This window comes from Hylaeus anthracinus, unplaced genomic scaffold, assembly GCF_026225885.1.
Source record: "Hylaeus anthracinus isolate JK02 unplaced genomic scaffold, UHH_iyHylAnth1.0_haploid 11994, whole genome shotgun sequence".
Taxonomy (NCBI): domain Eukaryota; kingdom Metazoa; phylum Arthropoda; class Insecta; order Hymenoptera; family Colletidae; genus Hylaeus; species Hylaeus anthracinus.
In genome coordinates, this window is record NW_026534341.1 from 3,845,104 (window position 1) to 3,865,059 (window position 19,956).

The 19,956-nt window shown below is 34.2% G+C and overlaps 1 protein-coding gene across 3 annotated transcripts; it reads right to left on the reverse strand.

Annotated features, from left to right (window-relative positions):
• Positions 1–1,315: 1,315 nt before the first annotated feature.
• LOC128889083 (RYamide receptor-like) lies at positions 1,316–19,177 on the reverse strand. 3 transcript variants are annotated; one of them, XR_008460366.1, is made up of 11 exons: positions 18,020–19,177; positions 6,963–7,014; positions 6,413–6,615; positions 4,975–5,123; positions 4,634–4,752; positions 3,692–3,918; positions 3,369–3,469; positions 2,944–3,034; positions 2,744–2,862; positions 2,094–2,447; positions 1,316–1,910 (listed from the first exon to the last, which is right to left on the reverse strand). XR_008460366.1 is itself a non-coding variant. In XM_054146404.1 (10 exons), the coding sequence occupies exons 1-10, from the start codon at positions 18,044–18,046 to the stop codon at positions 2,195–2,197; spliced, it is 1,341 nt and encodes a 446-aa protein (XP_054002379.1). In that variant the 5' UTR covers positions 18,047–19,177; the 3' UTR covers positions 1,316–2,194. The 3 variants fall into 3 exon arrangements, 2 of the variants coding, with proteins under 2 accessions (XP_054002379.1, XP_054002380.1); XM_054146404.1 differs by having other exon boundaries at positions 1,316–2,447; XM_054146405.1 differs by lacking the exon at positions 6,963–7,014 and having other exon boundaries at positions 1,316–2,447.
• Between the last annotated feature and the right edge of the window lie 779 nt (positions 19,178–19,956).

Sequence of the window (19,956 nt, forward strand, 5' to 3'; positions counted from 1 at the left end):
ATAGTAAAACACACAACTTAAGAAATAATTAAATTCAGCAATAATACAGTCCTCCACCTTAATGTTGATTATGTGGGAGAGCTTGTAGATTCAAATTTTGGGGAATTAAAAAATAACGATTTAATTAAATTAGATGTATATCATACTTTTGAAGCATTTCATAATTTTGTACATTCATTGCTCTTTTTTTCTACACTGTACATAGTGCAGTTTCATTTTCATAAAATATTATGAGATTTTGAATATATACATATAAAATTTACGAAAATAAAATATCAATAATTCGTTTAACAGGAAATAATGTTTTTAATGTTACAATATCTTAATATAATACTATATTTCAACAGAAATTGACTTGACTAGGAACATTTATTCATTGCATTAACATTATTAATTATAGTAACATCAATATTTGTTTTAAATTATTATTTTAATTTATGGTTATTTAATAAAATAAGTTGATACATTAGTATCCACATTACCCTGTTCATTCTAATTTTATATAAGTGTACAGATACAGGTGATAGTAATACATTTGAAAATACATATTACATATTTCTTAATCATTATTCAAATACATTTTTAAGTTTGTCATGTATTTTCTTCATTTTGTACAGAATTGTCTTTTCTGTAATTACAATGATAGCTTTACTATTGTATAATTTTATTTACTGTATTGTTAAGCAGTTTGAAGAATATTTTACATATATCAATAATATCTTTTAATGTTTCTTCTAGCTGCTAACATTAACATGAAAAGCAATTCAGGCATTAACTTTTGTTTTTGCAATCAGAGTTTGTTTAAGACTTTAGCAAAATTTGATTTTGAACTGTTTCCAAGATAAATGGATAAGCAATCTAGTTCTCATTCTAATTTTACTTTTAAAACTATTGGATTATTCATTATTTAAATTATTCATTTTAATTTTGTCATGTTTCATATTTTACTATGTATTTATATAAGGTGGATTATACCCATGATAACTTTTATGGTATCTTGTTTGAGATTTATGAAATCACATTTAGACATTTTTAACATTATTATATTTGAACATCTTTGAGAAACTATTGTCTCTTTGACATCAATGCTAAAATAGAGTCTTTTCAGAAGAAACTAAATTTATAATGCTTAACGTGTACAACATTTTTATGCAGTTTGAACAATATTATTTTAATAAAAATATCACAGCCTTACGCATCTTTAGGAATTTCTTCATTCACTCGAGTGACTATGTTCTCAATGAATGTAGAAGCAAGAAAGAAAACTGAATTTTAATACAACTTTAAAACAATACGACTTTTTCAATTATTTTTATACTGAATTTTCGTATTGTGTTCATTTTATCTTTCCTGCGATTACGTAATTATTTCTACGAGTTCTATTATCCGCGATCTATCATTAGATTTTTGGTAATACTAGTATTAAATATAAAGAGGAACATATATATAAGCTTATTAAATAGATTAATAGAAAATTAAACAATCGATGTTTAGGATGAACTTTATATATGTATGTACAGATATAGTATGATTGACTTTAAGAAGTTAAGCCACCTTTGCGACCAACACAAATCGAATCAACCATATTGCCTATCACGATGTACAATTTCTGTTTACATTTACTGTTCAAACAATAATAAAAACATGACTGATGTAAACAGCTTGGTTTCTTTTAAATACCATACTTCTTATAGATTTCTTACAGTCTCGCGTCCAATATTCTTTAAATATTTAAAATTTATTTCAATTTGACGCCGCCAAGATGGCGTAACTCCATAAGTTGATATGAGAAATTTAGTTATTTTTATCACTGATGAGTATGAGCAACGATCAGAGTAAGTAACAAAAATACGCGAGAGGTAGTCAGCACCCAATCGGTCCATTACAGCAAAAGTGCGCGAGTTAAACTCCTAAGAAACCGAATTTTTTCTATATAATTTGGTAGAAATATTTTAAAGATCTCAAGCAATTTAAATATTAACAAAAGGAGTCTGTTTTTTAACCCAGACGAAAAAGAATACATAAACCCCTTAATTTGAACACCTCTGCGCTACTGCATTTATACACACATATACATTTATTTGTGTACTTACGATATATGCAATGTCACGGTATTTACACTTGGATGAAAATTCAATCTCGTTTGTCACCAGCGCTATATAAATTAATTATATGATTCATCGAATCTTTGGCATTACAAGCTATACTTTATCCCGTGAGGATTTTGCTCCGGTTCCGGTACAAAAACGTATAATTCTTCACTTTTGTTAGATGACGACGTGCAATGATTTTCTTCAATGTTATCCGCGTAATGGCCGATTCTGTTGCTTCGTGTACATGCTTCATGGTCGTCGATGAACGAATTATTCGATCCTTTAATCGGTACACCTTTTTGAAAAGATGTCACTGTCGGATAATTGCCGGAATTCGGGCGTTTCCATTCGAATCTGTAAAATATTAAAGGGCAGTTATGATATGGTTCATTAAAAAAAAAAAAATGTATCGTTTATAATTGCAATTGAATCCCTTTTATATCGTACTTTATCATTTTTCATTTGTTTCATGAATTATTTGTGTTTGAGTTTCACGAATTTTTGTCGTCTCGCCGAAATTTTTCGTTATCTCGGAATAGTTAGTAGTATTCTTATTCGAGTTTACGTGAGAGAGAAGAGAGAGAATTGTTCATCGATGATTTTCAGCGGTCAGTTAATTTTACTGAGACGATAGGTACTGAAGGACATACCTAATGGAGGTTCGCGAACATTGCGTTTTATTCATTTCTGTAGTATCTATCGGTGGATTGGTTGTCGATTTACGCCATTTGAAGGGACTTCTTTGACGGAATTCCCTTCTGAAATTGTCCTGAAAATCATTTAGTGAAAATCATCTGTGTAAATGAAATTCTGATAATAGTAAATTGATTTCATTATTATTTATACGTACTGTATATATGCCGTAGATAACTGGATTTACGCAACTGTTCGACATGGCTAACCAGTCGATGCAAAAAAATATATAATGGATGTGTTCGTACCTGCAAAAATGGTTGTACACGATTTCTCCTTTTAAATAGTTTGCATAATGTATAAGTTGTTCAATATGTTAGTCTAAGGTGTATGTATTCACTAAAATGGTATCTTCGATTTTTCTAATATTTTGAAGATTTCGAAAATCTTTATATTCTACATCGCTTTTTAATGAATTACTCGCATGTTGTTCGAATAGAAGTTTCAAAGGGGCCATTGAAAAATCGGAAATTGGAGTATTTTTACGTCATTGGGAGAACCGTTGAAAGGGTGAGGGAAGAGACTTTGGTTTATTATTAAACACTTAATTTACGTGTGAAAGTTGATTCATAAATTACTTACTGGTTTATTTCTGGATACAGAAATTGAAATACGAAATAAATATGGAAAGGCAGCCAACAAAGCCCAAAAAGGACCACGACAGTAATTAGCATTTTGATGACCTGAAACAGGAACAAACAATTAGATTCAATAATAGTTCATTAATGGAGAAATAGATTATGTTTAATTGTAACTACAGTACAATTACTGACATTCCTAATGGGAATGCCAGAGAAATAGAGAATGAAGAAAAGACACTTATCCTACAAGCTTACTTATTTACATTCACTTCGACTTTTCTCATTCAAAATCAATTCTAATGCAGAAGTGTGAACTTATCGTACCTTTATCTTATTCTTTATCATATTCGCATCCCGAGAATCTTCTGCGTTTCCGGGTGCTGTGCTGCCCCACAGTTTCAATGCCACTCTTGCATAGACGCAAGAAATGATTGAAAGGGGCATTAGATATTGCAAAAATGCCAACACCGCTCCGTAAATTAACATCGCGTTCTGTGAAAGATTCACGTACATGCAGATCGACTTGAAATCATCAGGGTTGCGTGGATCCGCTAGAAGTTTGGGAAACAGATTCGTTAAATACGCTTCAGGTTTAATTCCGAGGAAGATTAAGCGCGACTAAACCGAGTATGACGTTAATATGGAAATGTTGATGATAATTACACGTAAGCAAAACAGCGACATTCATTTGTTTTGCTAGTGCCGATACTTCGTAGACAAGCAATGAGGCACAATTGCGTAGCACTGTCACAAGCAGCTCGCTATAGCTATCTTATTACTACAATTGTGGTTAATATGCCGCGAGAAGATAATTAAAATGACAATGAATGGAAAGTAATAGAAGAACTTGGATTACTCGAAAAATGTATAGTTTTCATGTCAGTTCAAGCACTTACTCCAATCTCATGAGCGCGTAAAAATACGTGCCTACAAATATACAGGGTGTCCCAAAAGTCGGGGAGGAGCCGGAAATGGGGGGGTAGCTGAGACGATTCTGAACAACAATTTCCTTTGCAAAAATGTCGGATGGCGCTTCGTTAAGGAGATATTAAGAGAAAACCCCGTCCAATCAGAGCTACGCGCTCTTATATACTTATACGTATACTTGAAGCATACGATAATGTTTTTTTTTTTTTTTGTAGTAAATACACAACGACAGACAAAGTTTACATTCTTTAGACAAGACTAGATAGATGAATTGGTGAAATAAATAACTGATGCATATGGTACACCAATTTATGGGATTTATTTAATGTTTGATCTTACGGTTTTTGTTTTTCGGTTCCATAACACGATGTGCAATTGCCACTGGTGTCGCCAAAATTCCCGAAATTATCCAAATTGTAGCGACGACTAGTTTAGCAGTTCGTTTGGTCGGTTTCACGCTGTTCAAAATAGTAATGCGTTCGAATGAATGACAAAACGATGATTACAGAGTTCGATAACAAATTTACCGCGTTGACCGGAACGTCAGTGAAATTAATGTTAATATCGATCAGACGATAGTAAATTTAAAAAAAAAAAAAAATTAAATAATAGTCTTTAACGGCTAATAATCAGGTCATATTAAGTTAACGATTAGTAAGAGGATATGCAAATCAACATACCTGAGAGGTTTCAAAATCGCTCTGTGTCGGTCAAGTGCGATTGCCGTCAGTGTGAAAATCGAAACGTTCACAGAGAGAATTTGGACAAACGGGCTGAAAGGGCACATAAAATAGGGCAGGTCCCATCTTTGCAGTAGAGCCCCTTGAAACTTGAAAATTAACAATGGTTAGTGTTTAAACTTTCATTTTTTCCACGATTTTGGAAATTCACAAAGTCGATCAACGATTGTGTACAAAACGTATTTTGTAACAAAGCGGTACTACCACTGTAATGAATAGCGGTCACGTTTATAATAACTATACATATATATCCATGGTTTCCAAACTCTTTGGGAGGTGTCCCCCTCTCAAAAAAAAAAAAGAGAGTTGAATAATGTGACACGAAACATTTTTCCATCGTGTTTTTGAAGTAAAATTAGATATTGGGCATAGTCATTAAATGTGATAAGTAAAATATTTAAAATAATAAAAAAGAAATAGGAAAATATGTTTCTATCGTGTTTAAATTTTAACGCTAAATGCGTTACACATTTCTCTACATTAAAAATACCCCACTTTCTTTTTAGATTGTAAGGCAACTACCGAGTTTGAAAAACACTGACCTAAGTACACAAATAAATAATTGTCTATTTTACAAGCATGTAGTACTTATCAAAGTAAACGAAGAGTGCTTGATAAATTATTGAATATAATAAGAAAAGAGAGGAAAACGGTAGCTCTGAGTAATCTTAAGAAATCAATTGATTTCGTCTCGATTCTAATGAAATGTCAACAATGACTACATGGGAGGCCCATCTTATCGGTCGATTGAGGATACAAGAGCGATGAAAAGCATATGTCTTATTCGAACTTGACGAGTTACAGCTATTTTCACGATTCTCATATTTTCAATTTTAAATTACAAGCCGAGTTAGTAATTAATAAACCAAGATAATCGATTCTATTAAGCTGTATTTACGTGACGTTCGATAACTCTTTACTTTTCTTAATGGATGATTAATGAGTCAATTATATGGTAATATATCCCGTAGCGAATTCAATTAGGCGTACGTTGCTTTTTACAAACGAATAGATCATGTAGTTTCAAATTTAAATTCGTTAGAATCACATTTTTGAAACAATCGAAAACATTCGTTTACTTAACACGGATCTCCAACGTTGCATTTCTTCGGCATTGTATACGAGAAAGTGCTAATACTTTTGTGTCGTCAATCGGCCACTTTTCTATTGTAAAATAAACAAAGGCTAATGTTACTACGTTTCTTATAAGCCTTGATAGATAGATTAATTTAATAATGCTTATTCAGTAGATGTAACAATTAATTGGCTGAATAATCTATTTGCAGTAATTATGTGGTAGTAATGTATAGAGGGTCCCTAAACTTTTTTAATTTCTGTGAGGGTCTGATATAAATATACGTGCAAATGAACATCTTACCCGAAAAGGAATCGAGAATAAACCAATGACGATGTCCGCTAATGCTAGGTTTCCTATAAATATGTTTGTTACATTCTGCATTCGCTTGGACGTCCCGATTATCCATATGACAAGGGAGTTCCCTACTACCGCAAAAATAGATATACTTCCGTACAGTATGCTGAGAATGACGAGAGGTAAAGGCGAGACTTCGTGCTTGTTCTCTGAAAAATCCAAAATCCAAAATCAATAAAACATCGACATCAATCCCTTCACACCCGATTTGTTTTTAAAGAGAAAAGGAACACATTTATTTAAAAAACGAATTTGTTCCACAATAATTTACGAAAATTGCTACGATACTAATTTTATTGAGAAAAAGTAGAAGACACACTTTTGTATAGGTGTTAGTTCTGTTATTGCCAGCCATGATGTTCGTTTTTGTTCAAATTTATGCTTTTGTTAACAAAGGACAGCTTGAATTGCAATCATCCACAGACAAGAGATACACGTAGAAACCAATCATTAATGATTTAACAATAACTGTAGTCGCAAATAATGAAATTCGTACCAAAATTGTTTTCCGTGGAAATATTCGATGAAGCGTTCACGGCGAGGTCCATCTGAAACAAGGCCAAAATAACTTCTATTTTATTATTACAATTTCTATTAATAATTACCCAACATACTTAACGAATAAGGGTACGATGTACTTGAACAGGTATTTTTATCAGATGTCACATTAAAATAGGCTGCATGTATTACCGTAATATCTATTAAAAATCTTCATCTAATGTCATCCCTACACTGTGGATGTTTATTCATTTATCTGTTGCGTATATACATATATGTATACGAGAATAAGTAAAAATGCAAAAATATATGAAATGTCAACAAAAATATACACGTTACACCGTTCAGAAGATGAGGCATACTTTCATTCAAGTTTCAATGCTTACTCTGTATCTGTAGAAATATAAATTTGCGTAAACATTGATTGGTCTTGTCAACTGAAATTATCGATAATAAGCACAAAAAAGAGGCAACGAGTTAACACGGGAGGTAGAATGCGTCGAAGGCATGATTTATTCATACGTAGTTTGCTTCGTAAAATTTAATTTCCTGATAACAAAGTTCTAGCAGTTTATCTTTAGTAAAAGCTTAAACGCGTTGTACATGTTTTTAACTGCTTTATATTGCGTTATTACGTTATTAAAAAATCCCACCAAGTCATAAATTGCATATTTAATTGGCACGCAAAGGTTACCAAAGTATTTATTGAAAGCATTGAGATCTTCCACTTCGCACTTCATTTTTATTCCGAACAAACATGAATGAAAAATGTATTAATTACAACTGATCGAAGAGGCTGAACAACTGTTTTTTTCTCTCGTTGACGTAACAGATTGCAGCTGTTCTGCAAATCTAAATTGATTGATTTTTCGAACGAAGAGAACAAAATTTTTTTACAAACACATGTTTGTTTTATTCTTAAAACATTTAACAATACAACCAAAAAATCGTAGAATTGGTGCAAAATTTATTTTTCTTTCTGCTCTGTTTCCGTCGAATCGACATCGTTGGTTTTTCTAGTGACCGAAGTTGTCTCCTAATTGCACCACGAGAAAGAGGAATTTTTTAAATCCGTCATTACGTTCTAATCTCAAAACCATACAAAAAACAGAGCTGCTTCGTTATTGTAGCACACTCCTCAATTGTTTAGTCACGCGATCAATTCATATTGCGAATAGTAACGTCCAAGTAAGAATTTTAAAAAAATTTTTAAACATATCAAGTAAATTCTAGTTATGTCGAAGCGTTCCGATTGCATAGAAGTAACAGAAGTGTGAATAGCGTCGTTTGAAATAAATACGTAAAGCTTTCAAAGAGACGGCGTACCATATTCTGAAATACCCCCGTGCACAGTAATTGGTGCTCGGTACAGAAAATTGATTTGAAGGGAACGAGAGATTTTTATTACTTCGCAAATACAGCATACAGTCTCATTGTGTGGAAAGTTCGATGAAAGCTCCTTTGTAATTAACGAGAAATGGACCGCGAAATACTGTACTGCGACATGTCCTTGTATGAAATAAAACCGTAATTGGATTCATTTCACGAATGTGCAACTCCGTTTCGTAAGGGCTTTCAAATAAATAAAGTTTTCACACTTCATTTGAAATTTTCGGGATGAAATATCTCCAAAAACGTGAATACTTAACAAATTTAGAAACTTTGTCAATTGCAAGAGGTATTATGCTTTAATAATACTGTTGCCATTACAGTATACAATATTTACGTTTTAGTTCTTTGGTAAACAAATCGTTTTAGATGAAAACATATCATCGTCTGATCGATTTTAATTAATGTCAAGCGTTTATTGTTCTTCTCTCTTTATGAACAACGGTCGTAAACAGAATTAATAATCAAGCTTGCGATTGAAATAGTAACAAATCAAACTGTGCTGGGGATCCTCTTGAATGTTCCTCTTTAAATTCATGATACGTTGATGAAAATTGTACGTTTTATATCTATATAAATATCATTTAAATGGACATTGCCGTTCGATTGGAACGAGAGATTTCCATTGTAAAGGGTGGAAGACGTATAGAGTGAGACGTAGGAAAATTGGATATGAAATATTTGTGGTATCATTCGAATTGGTAGAGATGTCCAAGTGATTTTATTTATGTGATTCACTCTGTATGAAACCCACGTATTGGTTATTTTTTATTAGAAGTTCGTTGACGATTATCGTATAAAATTTACCGCGAACAGCGTCAAATTCCACAACCATTCGACACGTGAGGTTTTTCTTGAATTTTATCTCGAACATCTATAGATTCCGAATAAAGTATGTTTCATTCGGATATACCTGGATCAGACTCGTTGTAGAAATAGACTCCAAAGGTTGGAGACTTTGACTTTACGGAGAGATTTTCGAGTTCTTTAGAATTAAATGTCACTTCAGATGTTCTACATCGTTTTCTTTGAGAAATATGAAATACGGAATATAATACTGCCCGTAATTCAACTGAACGTAGTATGTTTTCATTTTGCTTGCAACGTTTTGTAATCGAACTATTCTCTGACTTTTTCGTTCTAATCTATGGTTTTTATATACTTGAAACGTTAATGTTTCAACGTTAAAGGTCGCGATGGAACGTCAAAGTATGTGCATTTTCAACGAACATATTACAACATGAAAAAAAAAAAAACAAATTTAAGCGCAGATAATTTGTTAATTGGCTCTGGCTGTATCGTATTGTTTGAAAATGGTATTGTTCGAGTATTTCAGTAACGTTCAGTTAGTATCATAATTCCATTCGTCGAATAATTGAATCACTGTAATCACTGAAACGTTTGAATCATAAATTCAAGTACTTCCACTACTAATTAGGTTTTACGTGAGTTTAAAGAGTATGCAATTGCCGTTCCGGTGTTTCCAACACTTGACACCGATGTATTTACTAGATGAAGCGAATCCGAGCGGCAATAGTGATTCAATTTCGTCTACTTTTAATTAAGGGTCGATAGTTAATTGTTCGATATTGATTCATTTTCCACGGAATGTCGCGTATCTCGAGTATGTGCCTCCTGCCGCATTCGCTGCTGCCTTGTTCACAACTTTATTCCACTTTATCCAATGTAATTGTATTCCATGGAAATTAGTCCCAGACTTCGCAAACATAGAGTACCATTACGAACATGTCGATATTATCTTCTACTTAGGGCTCTTCGTAATATTAAAATTTCATTTATTCTGTAAGTACCAGGGAACCGGTTCGGAGTGAAATTATTTCGCTCCGGAAACGTTTCACTCCAGGAGCGAATCAATTTTATATATTATAGTTTCGTTTCTGGAGCTGAATTGTTTTAAAAGAAGTGGTACAATAAATGTTCGGTTTCGGTTAAAAAAAGATCTACTAGCTGGAGAAAGTAGCGAAATTGAAACAGTTACGGAGCGAAATGTTACGAATTCTGTTTCGGTTCCTTTCGTTCGCTCTGAGGTGGTTTTTAGTGTTTTTACTATTTTCGCCACTTTCGATATTTTAATACTGTAATTTTCTTGGCTTTAATCTAAAAAGTTCGTTGTCAGTTGCAGTGCCCTTGATCAGCTCTACAAAAACTACATTAGGACACGTTCATCGTGTTTTTTTCTTAATCCTTAACAAAAAAAAAAAATGTTATCTTCTTGACTCTTCTTGTTGAGGTACTTCATTTATCCTAATTTGATTACTGTTTCGCTGGAACATCCATCTCCAAGTACATGTTCACATATTCGCTCTAGCTGCGAGAGATATGCGCAAACTATCGGCAAATGTTACTGAGGATCAGTGGATCGATTCCGTTAGCACTGCACAACAACCTCACACCTTCGCTGAACCACGGTGGTTCCTCTTTCGTGGATATTTCGTGGAAATTTCCAAATTTTCATTATTTTAAAATAATACTTCAGCGAAGCTTCGAAAAAACTGTCTACGTGAGAAATGTATCGAACAATGTTTCTGATTTCGGTTGTAAATCATGCCTAAAATCGTAGTAGTTGTTATCGCGTGTCCGAGTTACTTTGAAAAAATGTGACGAAACGTAAATCGTTGTCGGTTGTCTTACGCAGAGATTAATTGTGAATATGTGATATTTAATATCGTAAGGCATTAATTTATTTGTATCGAGAACTAATTCTATGACGAATGTATCGAGGAAAATGTACGAAAAATGTAAGGACGTTGTGTTAAACGCGACATAATCTTCGCGTTGGTTCACGGCGTTATGCGTCTAGTATATGCCCCGGTCACGAGGGACGTTTTGATAATACCTTGTTACTGCCATGCTTCCTCGGAACAATATGCACTTCGCGCTTGATAATGCGATTATGCCATTTGGGCAACGTAACACGATCGTTCGAGGGCCACTTTAATATGCGATGTCTTGTCTGAACGAGCAACGTTACAAGAAAGGAGATCGAAAGATTCAAGCTTAATTATCTTCAAAAAGCATTAAAAAATAGTAACTTTTTATTCGAATCATACAAATATTGTTACGCCTATTCTAGTTTCAATAGGGAAACACATACATATATAAGGTGTTTTCACCCTGAAGAAACGAATTTTATTGTGACCGATAATATAAATAGCTCAGAGATTCTTTTAGGATCCCTAACGGATATGGACAATTTAAACAAAAATCGGAATTTCTGAGCCGCAGAATTTCCCTTATGAGATCACTACGAGCTGGACTCGTAGTTTAGGCTGAATGATGTAATTAGGTACTCTATTCAAATTGACCAATGAAACTATCAACTTTGAACTACTGTAATGCAGGATACAAAGGTAGCACGAAAAAGATATTGCAAAACTTTTGGAATTTAATTTGAAAATTACTCCCCTTAAATTAAATGGGTGCTACTTTGATTAATAATTTCTTTTGAAACGAATAGTGAAATGGTCAACTTTCTACTATTAGATTTTTAGGGTGTAAAAGGCAGTATAAAGAGACATTATAAAACTTGTGTAGTTTAATTGAAGACTCTTGTCTTTAAAGTAAAGAAGTGGTACTTTGATGAATAATTTCTTTCAAAAAGAATACAAGAATGGAATACTATAGTCACAGAAACATCGGAATATAATGACGTTACTTAAAGCGTAATGAAACGCGGTAACGGTCCAGCGATCCGTTCATAAAACACGTGACTAGTAAACTGAACTAGGTTTGTTATCGTTTCGAAAACGGAAGCCGCTTGGCGCACCGAATCAAAGGTCGTTATCGTGTCACGGTTCATTAGTCTTGGGTGGACGAACAGGTGATGTTTTCCCGCCAGAAAATGGCACGAGGAATGCACGTGTTCGGTACAGTAATTTTACTTCGTACTCATCGTATTTAGGTTTTAGAACGAATATTCAAATCATGTGAAATGATGTCACAGACTGTGAAGCTAATTATAATCCATTATCAAGTACTTTGAAAAGTTTTAGTTTTACATTATTTAAATATGTAACAAATTGGCTAACATTTATTTCTAAATATCGATTATACGAAACGTATTTAGTTTATGAGAAATTTGTTTCTAGTAAAACGAAATATGTTCGTTTTTAATCTCATGGCATGTACAGAGCGTGAATTTACGTAAGCGTTTTTCATTGCAAATATGAAAATGGAAAAAGAAAGCTAATTAACAGCAGGTCTCTCTCTCTCTCTCTCTCTCTCTCTCTCTCTCTCTCTAATCATTGCCAAGACAAACAAACCCATAGAGAAGTCCAGTAAAATATCGCACACTATAATTTCAACAGTGACCCTACTTTACGAAATGAGCGTTTGTAGAGTAAAATTTAACAGGCAATTTATATTTACTATCGCTGAAATTAGACTAATTCGACCGCTCTGCTATCTGAACACGAGGTACACGTCCACGACCTAATTAGCCATCCTGATACAACAACTTTACGATCGCGCAGAGTTCGAGGAAACAAAAATTGATATTTTTCTCCCCAAATCTAATTAGAGGCTGAGTGTATGTCAAACAGCTTTACGTCCTTACGATGGGGTTCCTTTTCTCCAAGAGTCACTTTAATTCTTTGGACGCTGGTATAGTTTTACCTGCGATGTACACGCAGCTGAGGAAGCAATCAAATTAGAATATAGACGAAGAATTGGAACAGTAATGCGATTAGTCTTTTGTACTTGGTTTCCAACAAATTGTTATTAAAGTTCTTTGAGGGCAACGGGAAATGATGAAAATTGATAAAGAACATTCTCTTGAGGAAATGCTAAACCAGTTTACTGGATTGTTGGCCATGAAGAGAACGTTACCTTTAACGATGCCCTATAAACAGACAACAACACGTGCATTAATGGTATTTCTGAATTTTCTGAACAAAATCTGTTAGAAATTTTGCGTGTAAAAATTTAATATTATTTAACATTATTATGCAAACAATCGATGGAAAGAGGATTTGCATTTCAATTGATTTTGTGTTAGGAAGAACGACTGATAGTTTGAAATGAAGTAAATATTAATGATAATATGAATAAATAAATATTTAGCTATTTAATCAAATAAATTTCACGAATTAATTGTTATATCTTAATAAATTGTTGGATGTGTTCGTAATTCATTATTCAAATAAAATGTTGCCCACCCGTGGTCTCAAATCGTATAGAACGTCGAGTGTTTTGTAAACGGAAAACTTGACCGTGTTTGAGTGCATTGTATTTTCAATTTGTAAACATTCACCAGTTTAAAAGATAACGCGTGAAGGTCAGTCGATGCACGTGGATTAAAGTAATATACGTATAGCGAATCTTTTATTTTGCACGTTTCGTTTTAACTCTGACGAAAAAGTTCATAATGTAATGACTTTCAAGTTGGAATAATTAGTTCTACTACTGTTCATTATAAATTTTAATTAGTTTGAGAATGAATCGGATCTAAAACTTTGTAAATTACAAAATGAAATATACATTTGTGTCTACGATACGCAAGCAGAAAAATAGACCCTATAATATGAATCCAAGTGTGAAACAATCAATGAGATGTTCCACTGTAATTTGTCATAAAATTTCGAATGAAAATATTTCGATTTACCAAATCAGTGAAATTTATTGTGGAACTGCATTCTTAATCTTTCATATTTCGCAAAGATTCAGATTTGATAATTCACAGTAGGCTACCTGTAGGTATACGTGACTTTATCGGGTGACACGTATCGAGTGCTATCACGTATGCGTGATTTTATACTTTCAGCCAGCATTTCCCAAACTTTTCCGTGAAATATAAGTAGAAAATCCTGTAAACCAGAATTGAGTTTATAGTTTAGATTATTTTCATTATACAAGTCTAAAAATTAATTTACGTAAGTAGCTTATTCCTCCACCGTTTCGTGTCCTACTCGATTAAAATATCCGAGGCTTAAATGGTTAAGAGCATTAATATACATGTATTATAATATATGTATACAATGTATACAAAAAAATGTATTTATAGTGTAAATAAAATCCCGATGGAAATATGAATATATAAATAAAAATTCAATTCCATTTTAGGGAGTTCATTGAAAGATTATCTTTACCGTGGATTTTGGTTAACGTTTTTTCTCTAATGGGGGTATTCACGGGTAAGTCTGACCACGTGAGAAACTTTTCATTAGGAATACTTAACAAGTACAACTCGTGTTTATATTAGAAAATTTCGTGCTGCGGTAAAACATTGGTGGGTCGTCGCTCGCGTAATGCAATGTTAGCATTATTATCACTGATAATGCAGAAACTATATTGGGTCCTTTTTGCACGATCAATAATGTTTCAACGTGCGATTTATACGTCACGTTTTTCTGCTATTGCGTTTTTCTGCCATTGTGACGTTTGCGAATTGTGTCAAACTGTGTCAAACAGTCAAAAGCAAATTGTGTCAATGTACGCACCAGCCAAAAATAAATCGCGCTGCATAATTCAATTAACAGATTGCATTATGAATGAAATTAGCACAATTCAATAATTTTATTCTAAAAATTATGATTGTCTGTTTATTTGTTTTCTTTATCGGTACGCAATTCTTTTCGCAAATTATTTGATGCATATTTTCTCTCTCAGAGTGCGTTCGAAAAATTGTGGACGAAACGCAATGGAATGCAGATTTGTTGAATTTGCGTAAATTTAAATGGTTCAAAATAAATAACAAGGACAAATTCCTTGTTGAATTATCTACGAATAGCTTTCAGCATGAGCTTTTCGCATTTGTTGCGTACGCTATAAATGCATAAAATCTAGCGAGAACGGATTGGAGAGGGATAAATGAAGCGAGTAAATAGGAGACATCGAGGTAAGACGCTTGTAAATAACACGTCAGACACGACGAATCCTTCTATGTTGAATATTCAGTCAGAACAGTGGAACAGTGTGCAGGAGTAATGTGGTCGAATGTACGAGAACAGTAAGAATAACGAGGATACGTATTTTAGACAGGCTGAATAAATGAGAATGCTCGAGTAGAAATGCGAGTATCATAAACTATAATCAAGAAAATTCAGAACGGCATAGAGAGTCTTTGAAGTTCCAAGACGTGTGAAATGTAACACCAAGATCTTCGAGAGCAGATCACATCCATACAAGTCCAATGAAGTGAGATGATAAAGTCGAATCGACAGAGATTTGTAATACTAAGTTGTACCGATACGAAGAACTAGTTCTAGCGCCTTGTCTGGACCGCTTATTATTTCTGTTTATTATTTTAATCGGAACAACGTTTTATAATTCCCTGTATGTATTTTTAACGAAATGTGTCGATTAATTTTTGCCTATACAATTTTTATTTCGTTCAGGAACACAATGAATGTTCCTCCGTCTTTGAGTATACTTTAGTTTGCCTATCAGAATCAATAGAATTATCCTCTTGTGGTGTTTGAAAGTGCACCTCCTCTTCGCATGGAAACCAGTCAGCGGTAGTGTTCTGATTTTTTCACAATTTTGAAATGCTCGAGCCAAAATACAATCACGATGAAATAAAAAACTGAATGATAAAAGCTAAATCCATCAGTGCTGGCTTTGACTTCAAAAAACCATAGTACTAAGTAATCCGTAATATTTGTGTGTGTTGGATATCCAATTCTGTAGCTATCTTTCATTTCCACTGTCAATAAAACGATAGTTCGACAAAAATTTAAACGCTTTGAAATATTTGTTGTACTCCATTTGGGAGGTATGTATATCAGAGATATGTAGTTGAAGAGTTTCTATAGATGTTATCAAAAGTGCGTTTCTTCGATGGAGACATATTTTCAATAACTAATGACTAATTATGCCACGAAAAAGGATTGTTTTCATTCATCGCCGGAAACATTGAAGGTAAACCGTGTATTATATTATTATAGGTCAGGTTATGACTAAATGTAATAACTAGACTGCGGATCTTTATGCAAAATAAAATCTTCGCGAATGTGCCTACTAAAATTGAACCTAAATAAGAATTTGTTTTATTCTGCAAATATCATAACACGAACTCTACTTTCAATCTTTCTTATATTCTTGCATATTATTTGCGTTTCGTAGTTTCTTGCACATTCAAATTTTCTATAAATGCACAAAGATCCGCAGTCTAGTAATAACCCTTTCTTTCTACGATATTTCCCACCTCTCTGACAAAGTAATTATACCGTTGCTATGAAATGTCTGCCCTTATGGCATGACCTGATACTTTACTAAAATATTGAACGCTATTAAATATTCGAGTGCGATATTTTTTTTTTACTGACAAGTACGTTGTATCAATAGCGAATCGAAGTTACTTTACATACATTGTTGCGTTATTCTGGTTGAAAACTCAGCAAACAGCATTGTTGATCCTGAAATAATCTATCGAGTGGAAACATGGTATTTTAACAATGATGCTCACTTGGCCATCTAGGTAACCTTTTACCGTGCATCAGATACCGTTCCTTTTTTATTCCAGTCCGTGTTTACTTTAAAAACTCAAGCATAATATAGAAGTTGCATATATTTTCGATTCTAAGATATATATATATATATATTTATTTCTGATTGCGCATCGGACAGGTGGATAATAGAAACGCAAGCGTGCACGTACTTGAATTTTTGCGAATGGCTTTTCGTTATATTTCCACTGTAAATTGAACTGTCACTTACTTGTCCCAGATTTCAACGGCTTCAACGACATTTCTTCTACAGCAGGTGGGATTTCTAACTTTTGCAAGGATGATAATAGTAGGGGAATAATATTAGGTGTTGATAGATACAGCTGTAAAGAAGACTAGTAATTTGAAAACAAGAAGGCATCGTATAAACAATTAGATGTTTTTAAGGAAACCTTCATGTTAGTTGCTTTCATAGAAATCTTAATTCATAATAAATGGAAGGGACTATTATAAATTGCAATTTACCTTGACAATATTTTTTGTGGAAACTGCCAAATACTGATTAGAAACGAACAAAATTTTTATCTAAATGCAATTTTCAAATAACTAATACAAAATCCATCGTGTTCTATTCAATATAAATTTATATACGAAGGTACAGATAAAAGTTCCGGGGATGGAGCAACAACGGGGCCGAAAATAATAATTCTCTTCCATTGTTTGGTGAGATTAATATCCACCCCACCGAATACCGACTTTTACACGTAGAATGAATCTGAATTAAAAATTTTCTTATGGGCTCAAAAGCAGAGTTATGATAAAGATTAATAATAATTCTACTTATATTCGCTGTATATAATAGTACACGTAATGGATAGAAAGAAGTGACCTGGATACAAATTTTGACAGCTGGCGCAAAAACACAGAGCTGGAAGACGGACAAAATAATTTTTCTCTACCTAATCGCTTCCCGATCGTAATATCCTACCTAATAAGTAGACTGCAGATTTTTGTGCATTTAGACAAAATTTAATTGCGTAAGAAACTACGAACAGCACACAATGCGCAGTAATATAAAAAATATTGGAAGCGAAGTTCCTATAATAATCGCAGAGTAAAATATTCATTTAGGTTCAGTTTTTGTATGTACGTTTGCTAAGATTTTATTTTGCATAAATATCAGCTGTCTACTAACGAGTAACCGGCTTGGAACTTGTTTGCTAAAAACCACAAAAGAAAAGTATATATAATTACTACTCACAAGCGTGGTTTCTATTGAAAAGTCCATCGTGGAAGCGTTTGATAGGTGTCCCTTCGCTTGCCAGTGTGCTTCCGGACGACAAGTGGAATTGATCGTTCGCGAATCTCGTTCGTTACGTGCTCGACATTCGTTCTTCGTCGAGCGAAAATCTATCGATTACAGCGCAATCAATTGCAGTTTTCATAATCGGCAGCGACTAAACCGTCATCTTTGTCAGCCTCTTCCAGCTTCCGAAGCCGTTACGTTCAATCTAAGATGCCATGGTTCGAGGGAACATGTTTCGTGTGAATAAGACGAGCGCGACACGGCCCGTTTCACGTTTATTTGCCAATCGAGAACTGCCCGATCGCGAGAAACAGAATGGGGAATCTCCAATCACGCGGATAACGTCAGCAACTTAATCTCCGAAACGTGCAACAATTTCGAATATTCCCTCTCGCGTGGTAGCCTCAGGCTACATTGTTATCACTCCACATAACATAGTTGGCCCGTAGTTTCTATGGCTTTTACAACACGGTAGTAACGCATATATCCTGGATACCTCGTAGTTTGTACACTGTTTGAACTTTCGAAAAGTTACCGCGTCACTTAGCCCAGCGGGTGATCCAATATTGCACGCGCCCACGTAGTCTCGGCCGCGGATGCAAAACAGTACGTGTTCGCGTTATTAATGATCGATATTGCCACGCACAGTCGTGTCTCGTGCGAGTCTGTTCGGCTCTATGTTAACAAACACGGTTAAGTCAGTTGCACGCGACGTTTGAACGTTGACGGCAACGGAACGCTGAAACAGAGTCACGTGATCGGATCAAAGGGCTTCGACAGATTCTTCGTTGGACCCTTAGGGTTGCAAATTGGTTTTCGCTTTAATCCTTCTTCGTTGCCCCGATAACTTCCTTATCCTCTTTCTCGTCAGAATCCGTGGACGAAAGTTTTTCGATCAAGCTGCATAGACATCGGTTAAACGCATATTTATCGATCGCTAAAGAGTCAAAAGCGTCGAACGTTTCCTTCGGGCCTCGTTCGTTTAAAATTTTAAACGTGACTGCTCGTTGGTTTCATGGCTCTTCTGTTCTTTCATGTAAATTGTATTTTTTCGAATCGCACCAACGGACGGAACACGTCGCGATTGGAGACGGTTCGAATCGGTGCGCGCTTTCCGAGAACTCGCGACGCAATGTCGTCGATTTTCACGATGTCTACCGTGGTACGCGAAACTTCAGCGGGCTTTCCTCGTAGAAGGAGATCATTGTCGAACCTGCGCTCTCCGTCGGTCTGTTACACCGATCGTTTCGTTTGCTCCGAGTGACGTTGCAACGATGGCCAACGCGAATTGTACACGAAAATAGAATTCTCATTCCCATTTGTGTTTTAATCGAACGAATCAGTCTAGTAATCGATATTCATCAATATTCTCAATCGTTTCATTTCATGCATTTTTTTTTAATAAGAAAGGAATGTATATAATTTAACGAAACTTTGAGAACATTTTATACATATATTCGAGTAAATATTGTCGTTTTTTGGAAGCGTTTCCTCGGAAAATATGGAAGATATTGGCTGCCATCCATCGGAAGTCACCACCAAACGTAGCTGTTTTGTGTACGTTCTGGAGGCTATAATTTTCATCTGAAATCAATAGGGATTTAAATTTATTTTAAAGACATGTCTTTCTTCTATAGAAACCTACATTCGGAGTAATATCATTGTTTGAAGTATCTATTTTATTGCAAAAAACGTTATACAAAAATGGCAAAAAATGATGCACTTTCGTTTAAACGTCTCTAAAAATGCAATATTCAATTTTTTAGGGGGAATTTAGGTTTATATAGTAGAACGACGTGTCGTTAAAATGAATTTAAATCGCTATTGATTTCAGATGAGAACTGTGGCATTTAGAATGCACACAAAACAGCTACATTTTATGGTGACAGCTA

Excerpts from the sequence above, each read along its gene's own strand:
- LOC128889083 (XM_054146404.1), bottom strand. The coding sequence starts at position 18,046 with ATGGACTTTTCAATAGAAACCACGCTT. Across the intron at positions 5,124-6,412 it reads TATTCTCGATTCCTTTTCGG|TTTCAAGGGGCTCTACTGCA; the intron begins GTAAGATGTTCA and ends TTAATTTTCAAG. Across the intron at positions 2,448-2,743 it reads TGTTCGCGAACCTCCATTAG|ATTCGAATGGAAACGCCCGA; the intron begins GTATGTCCTTCA and ends AATATTTTACAG.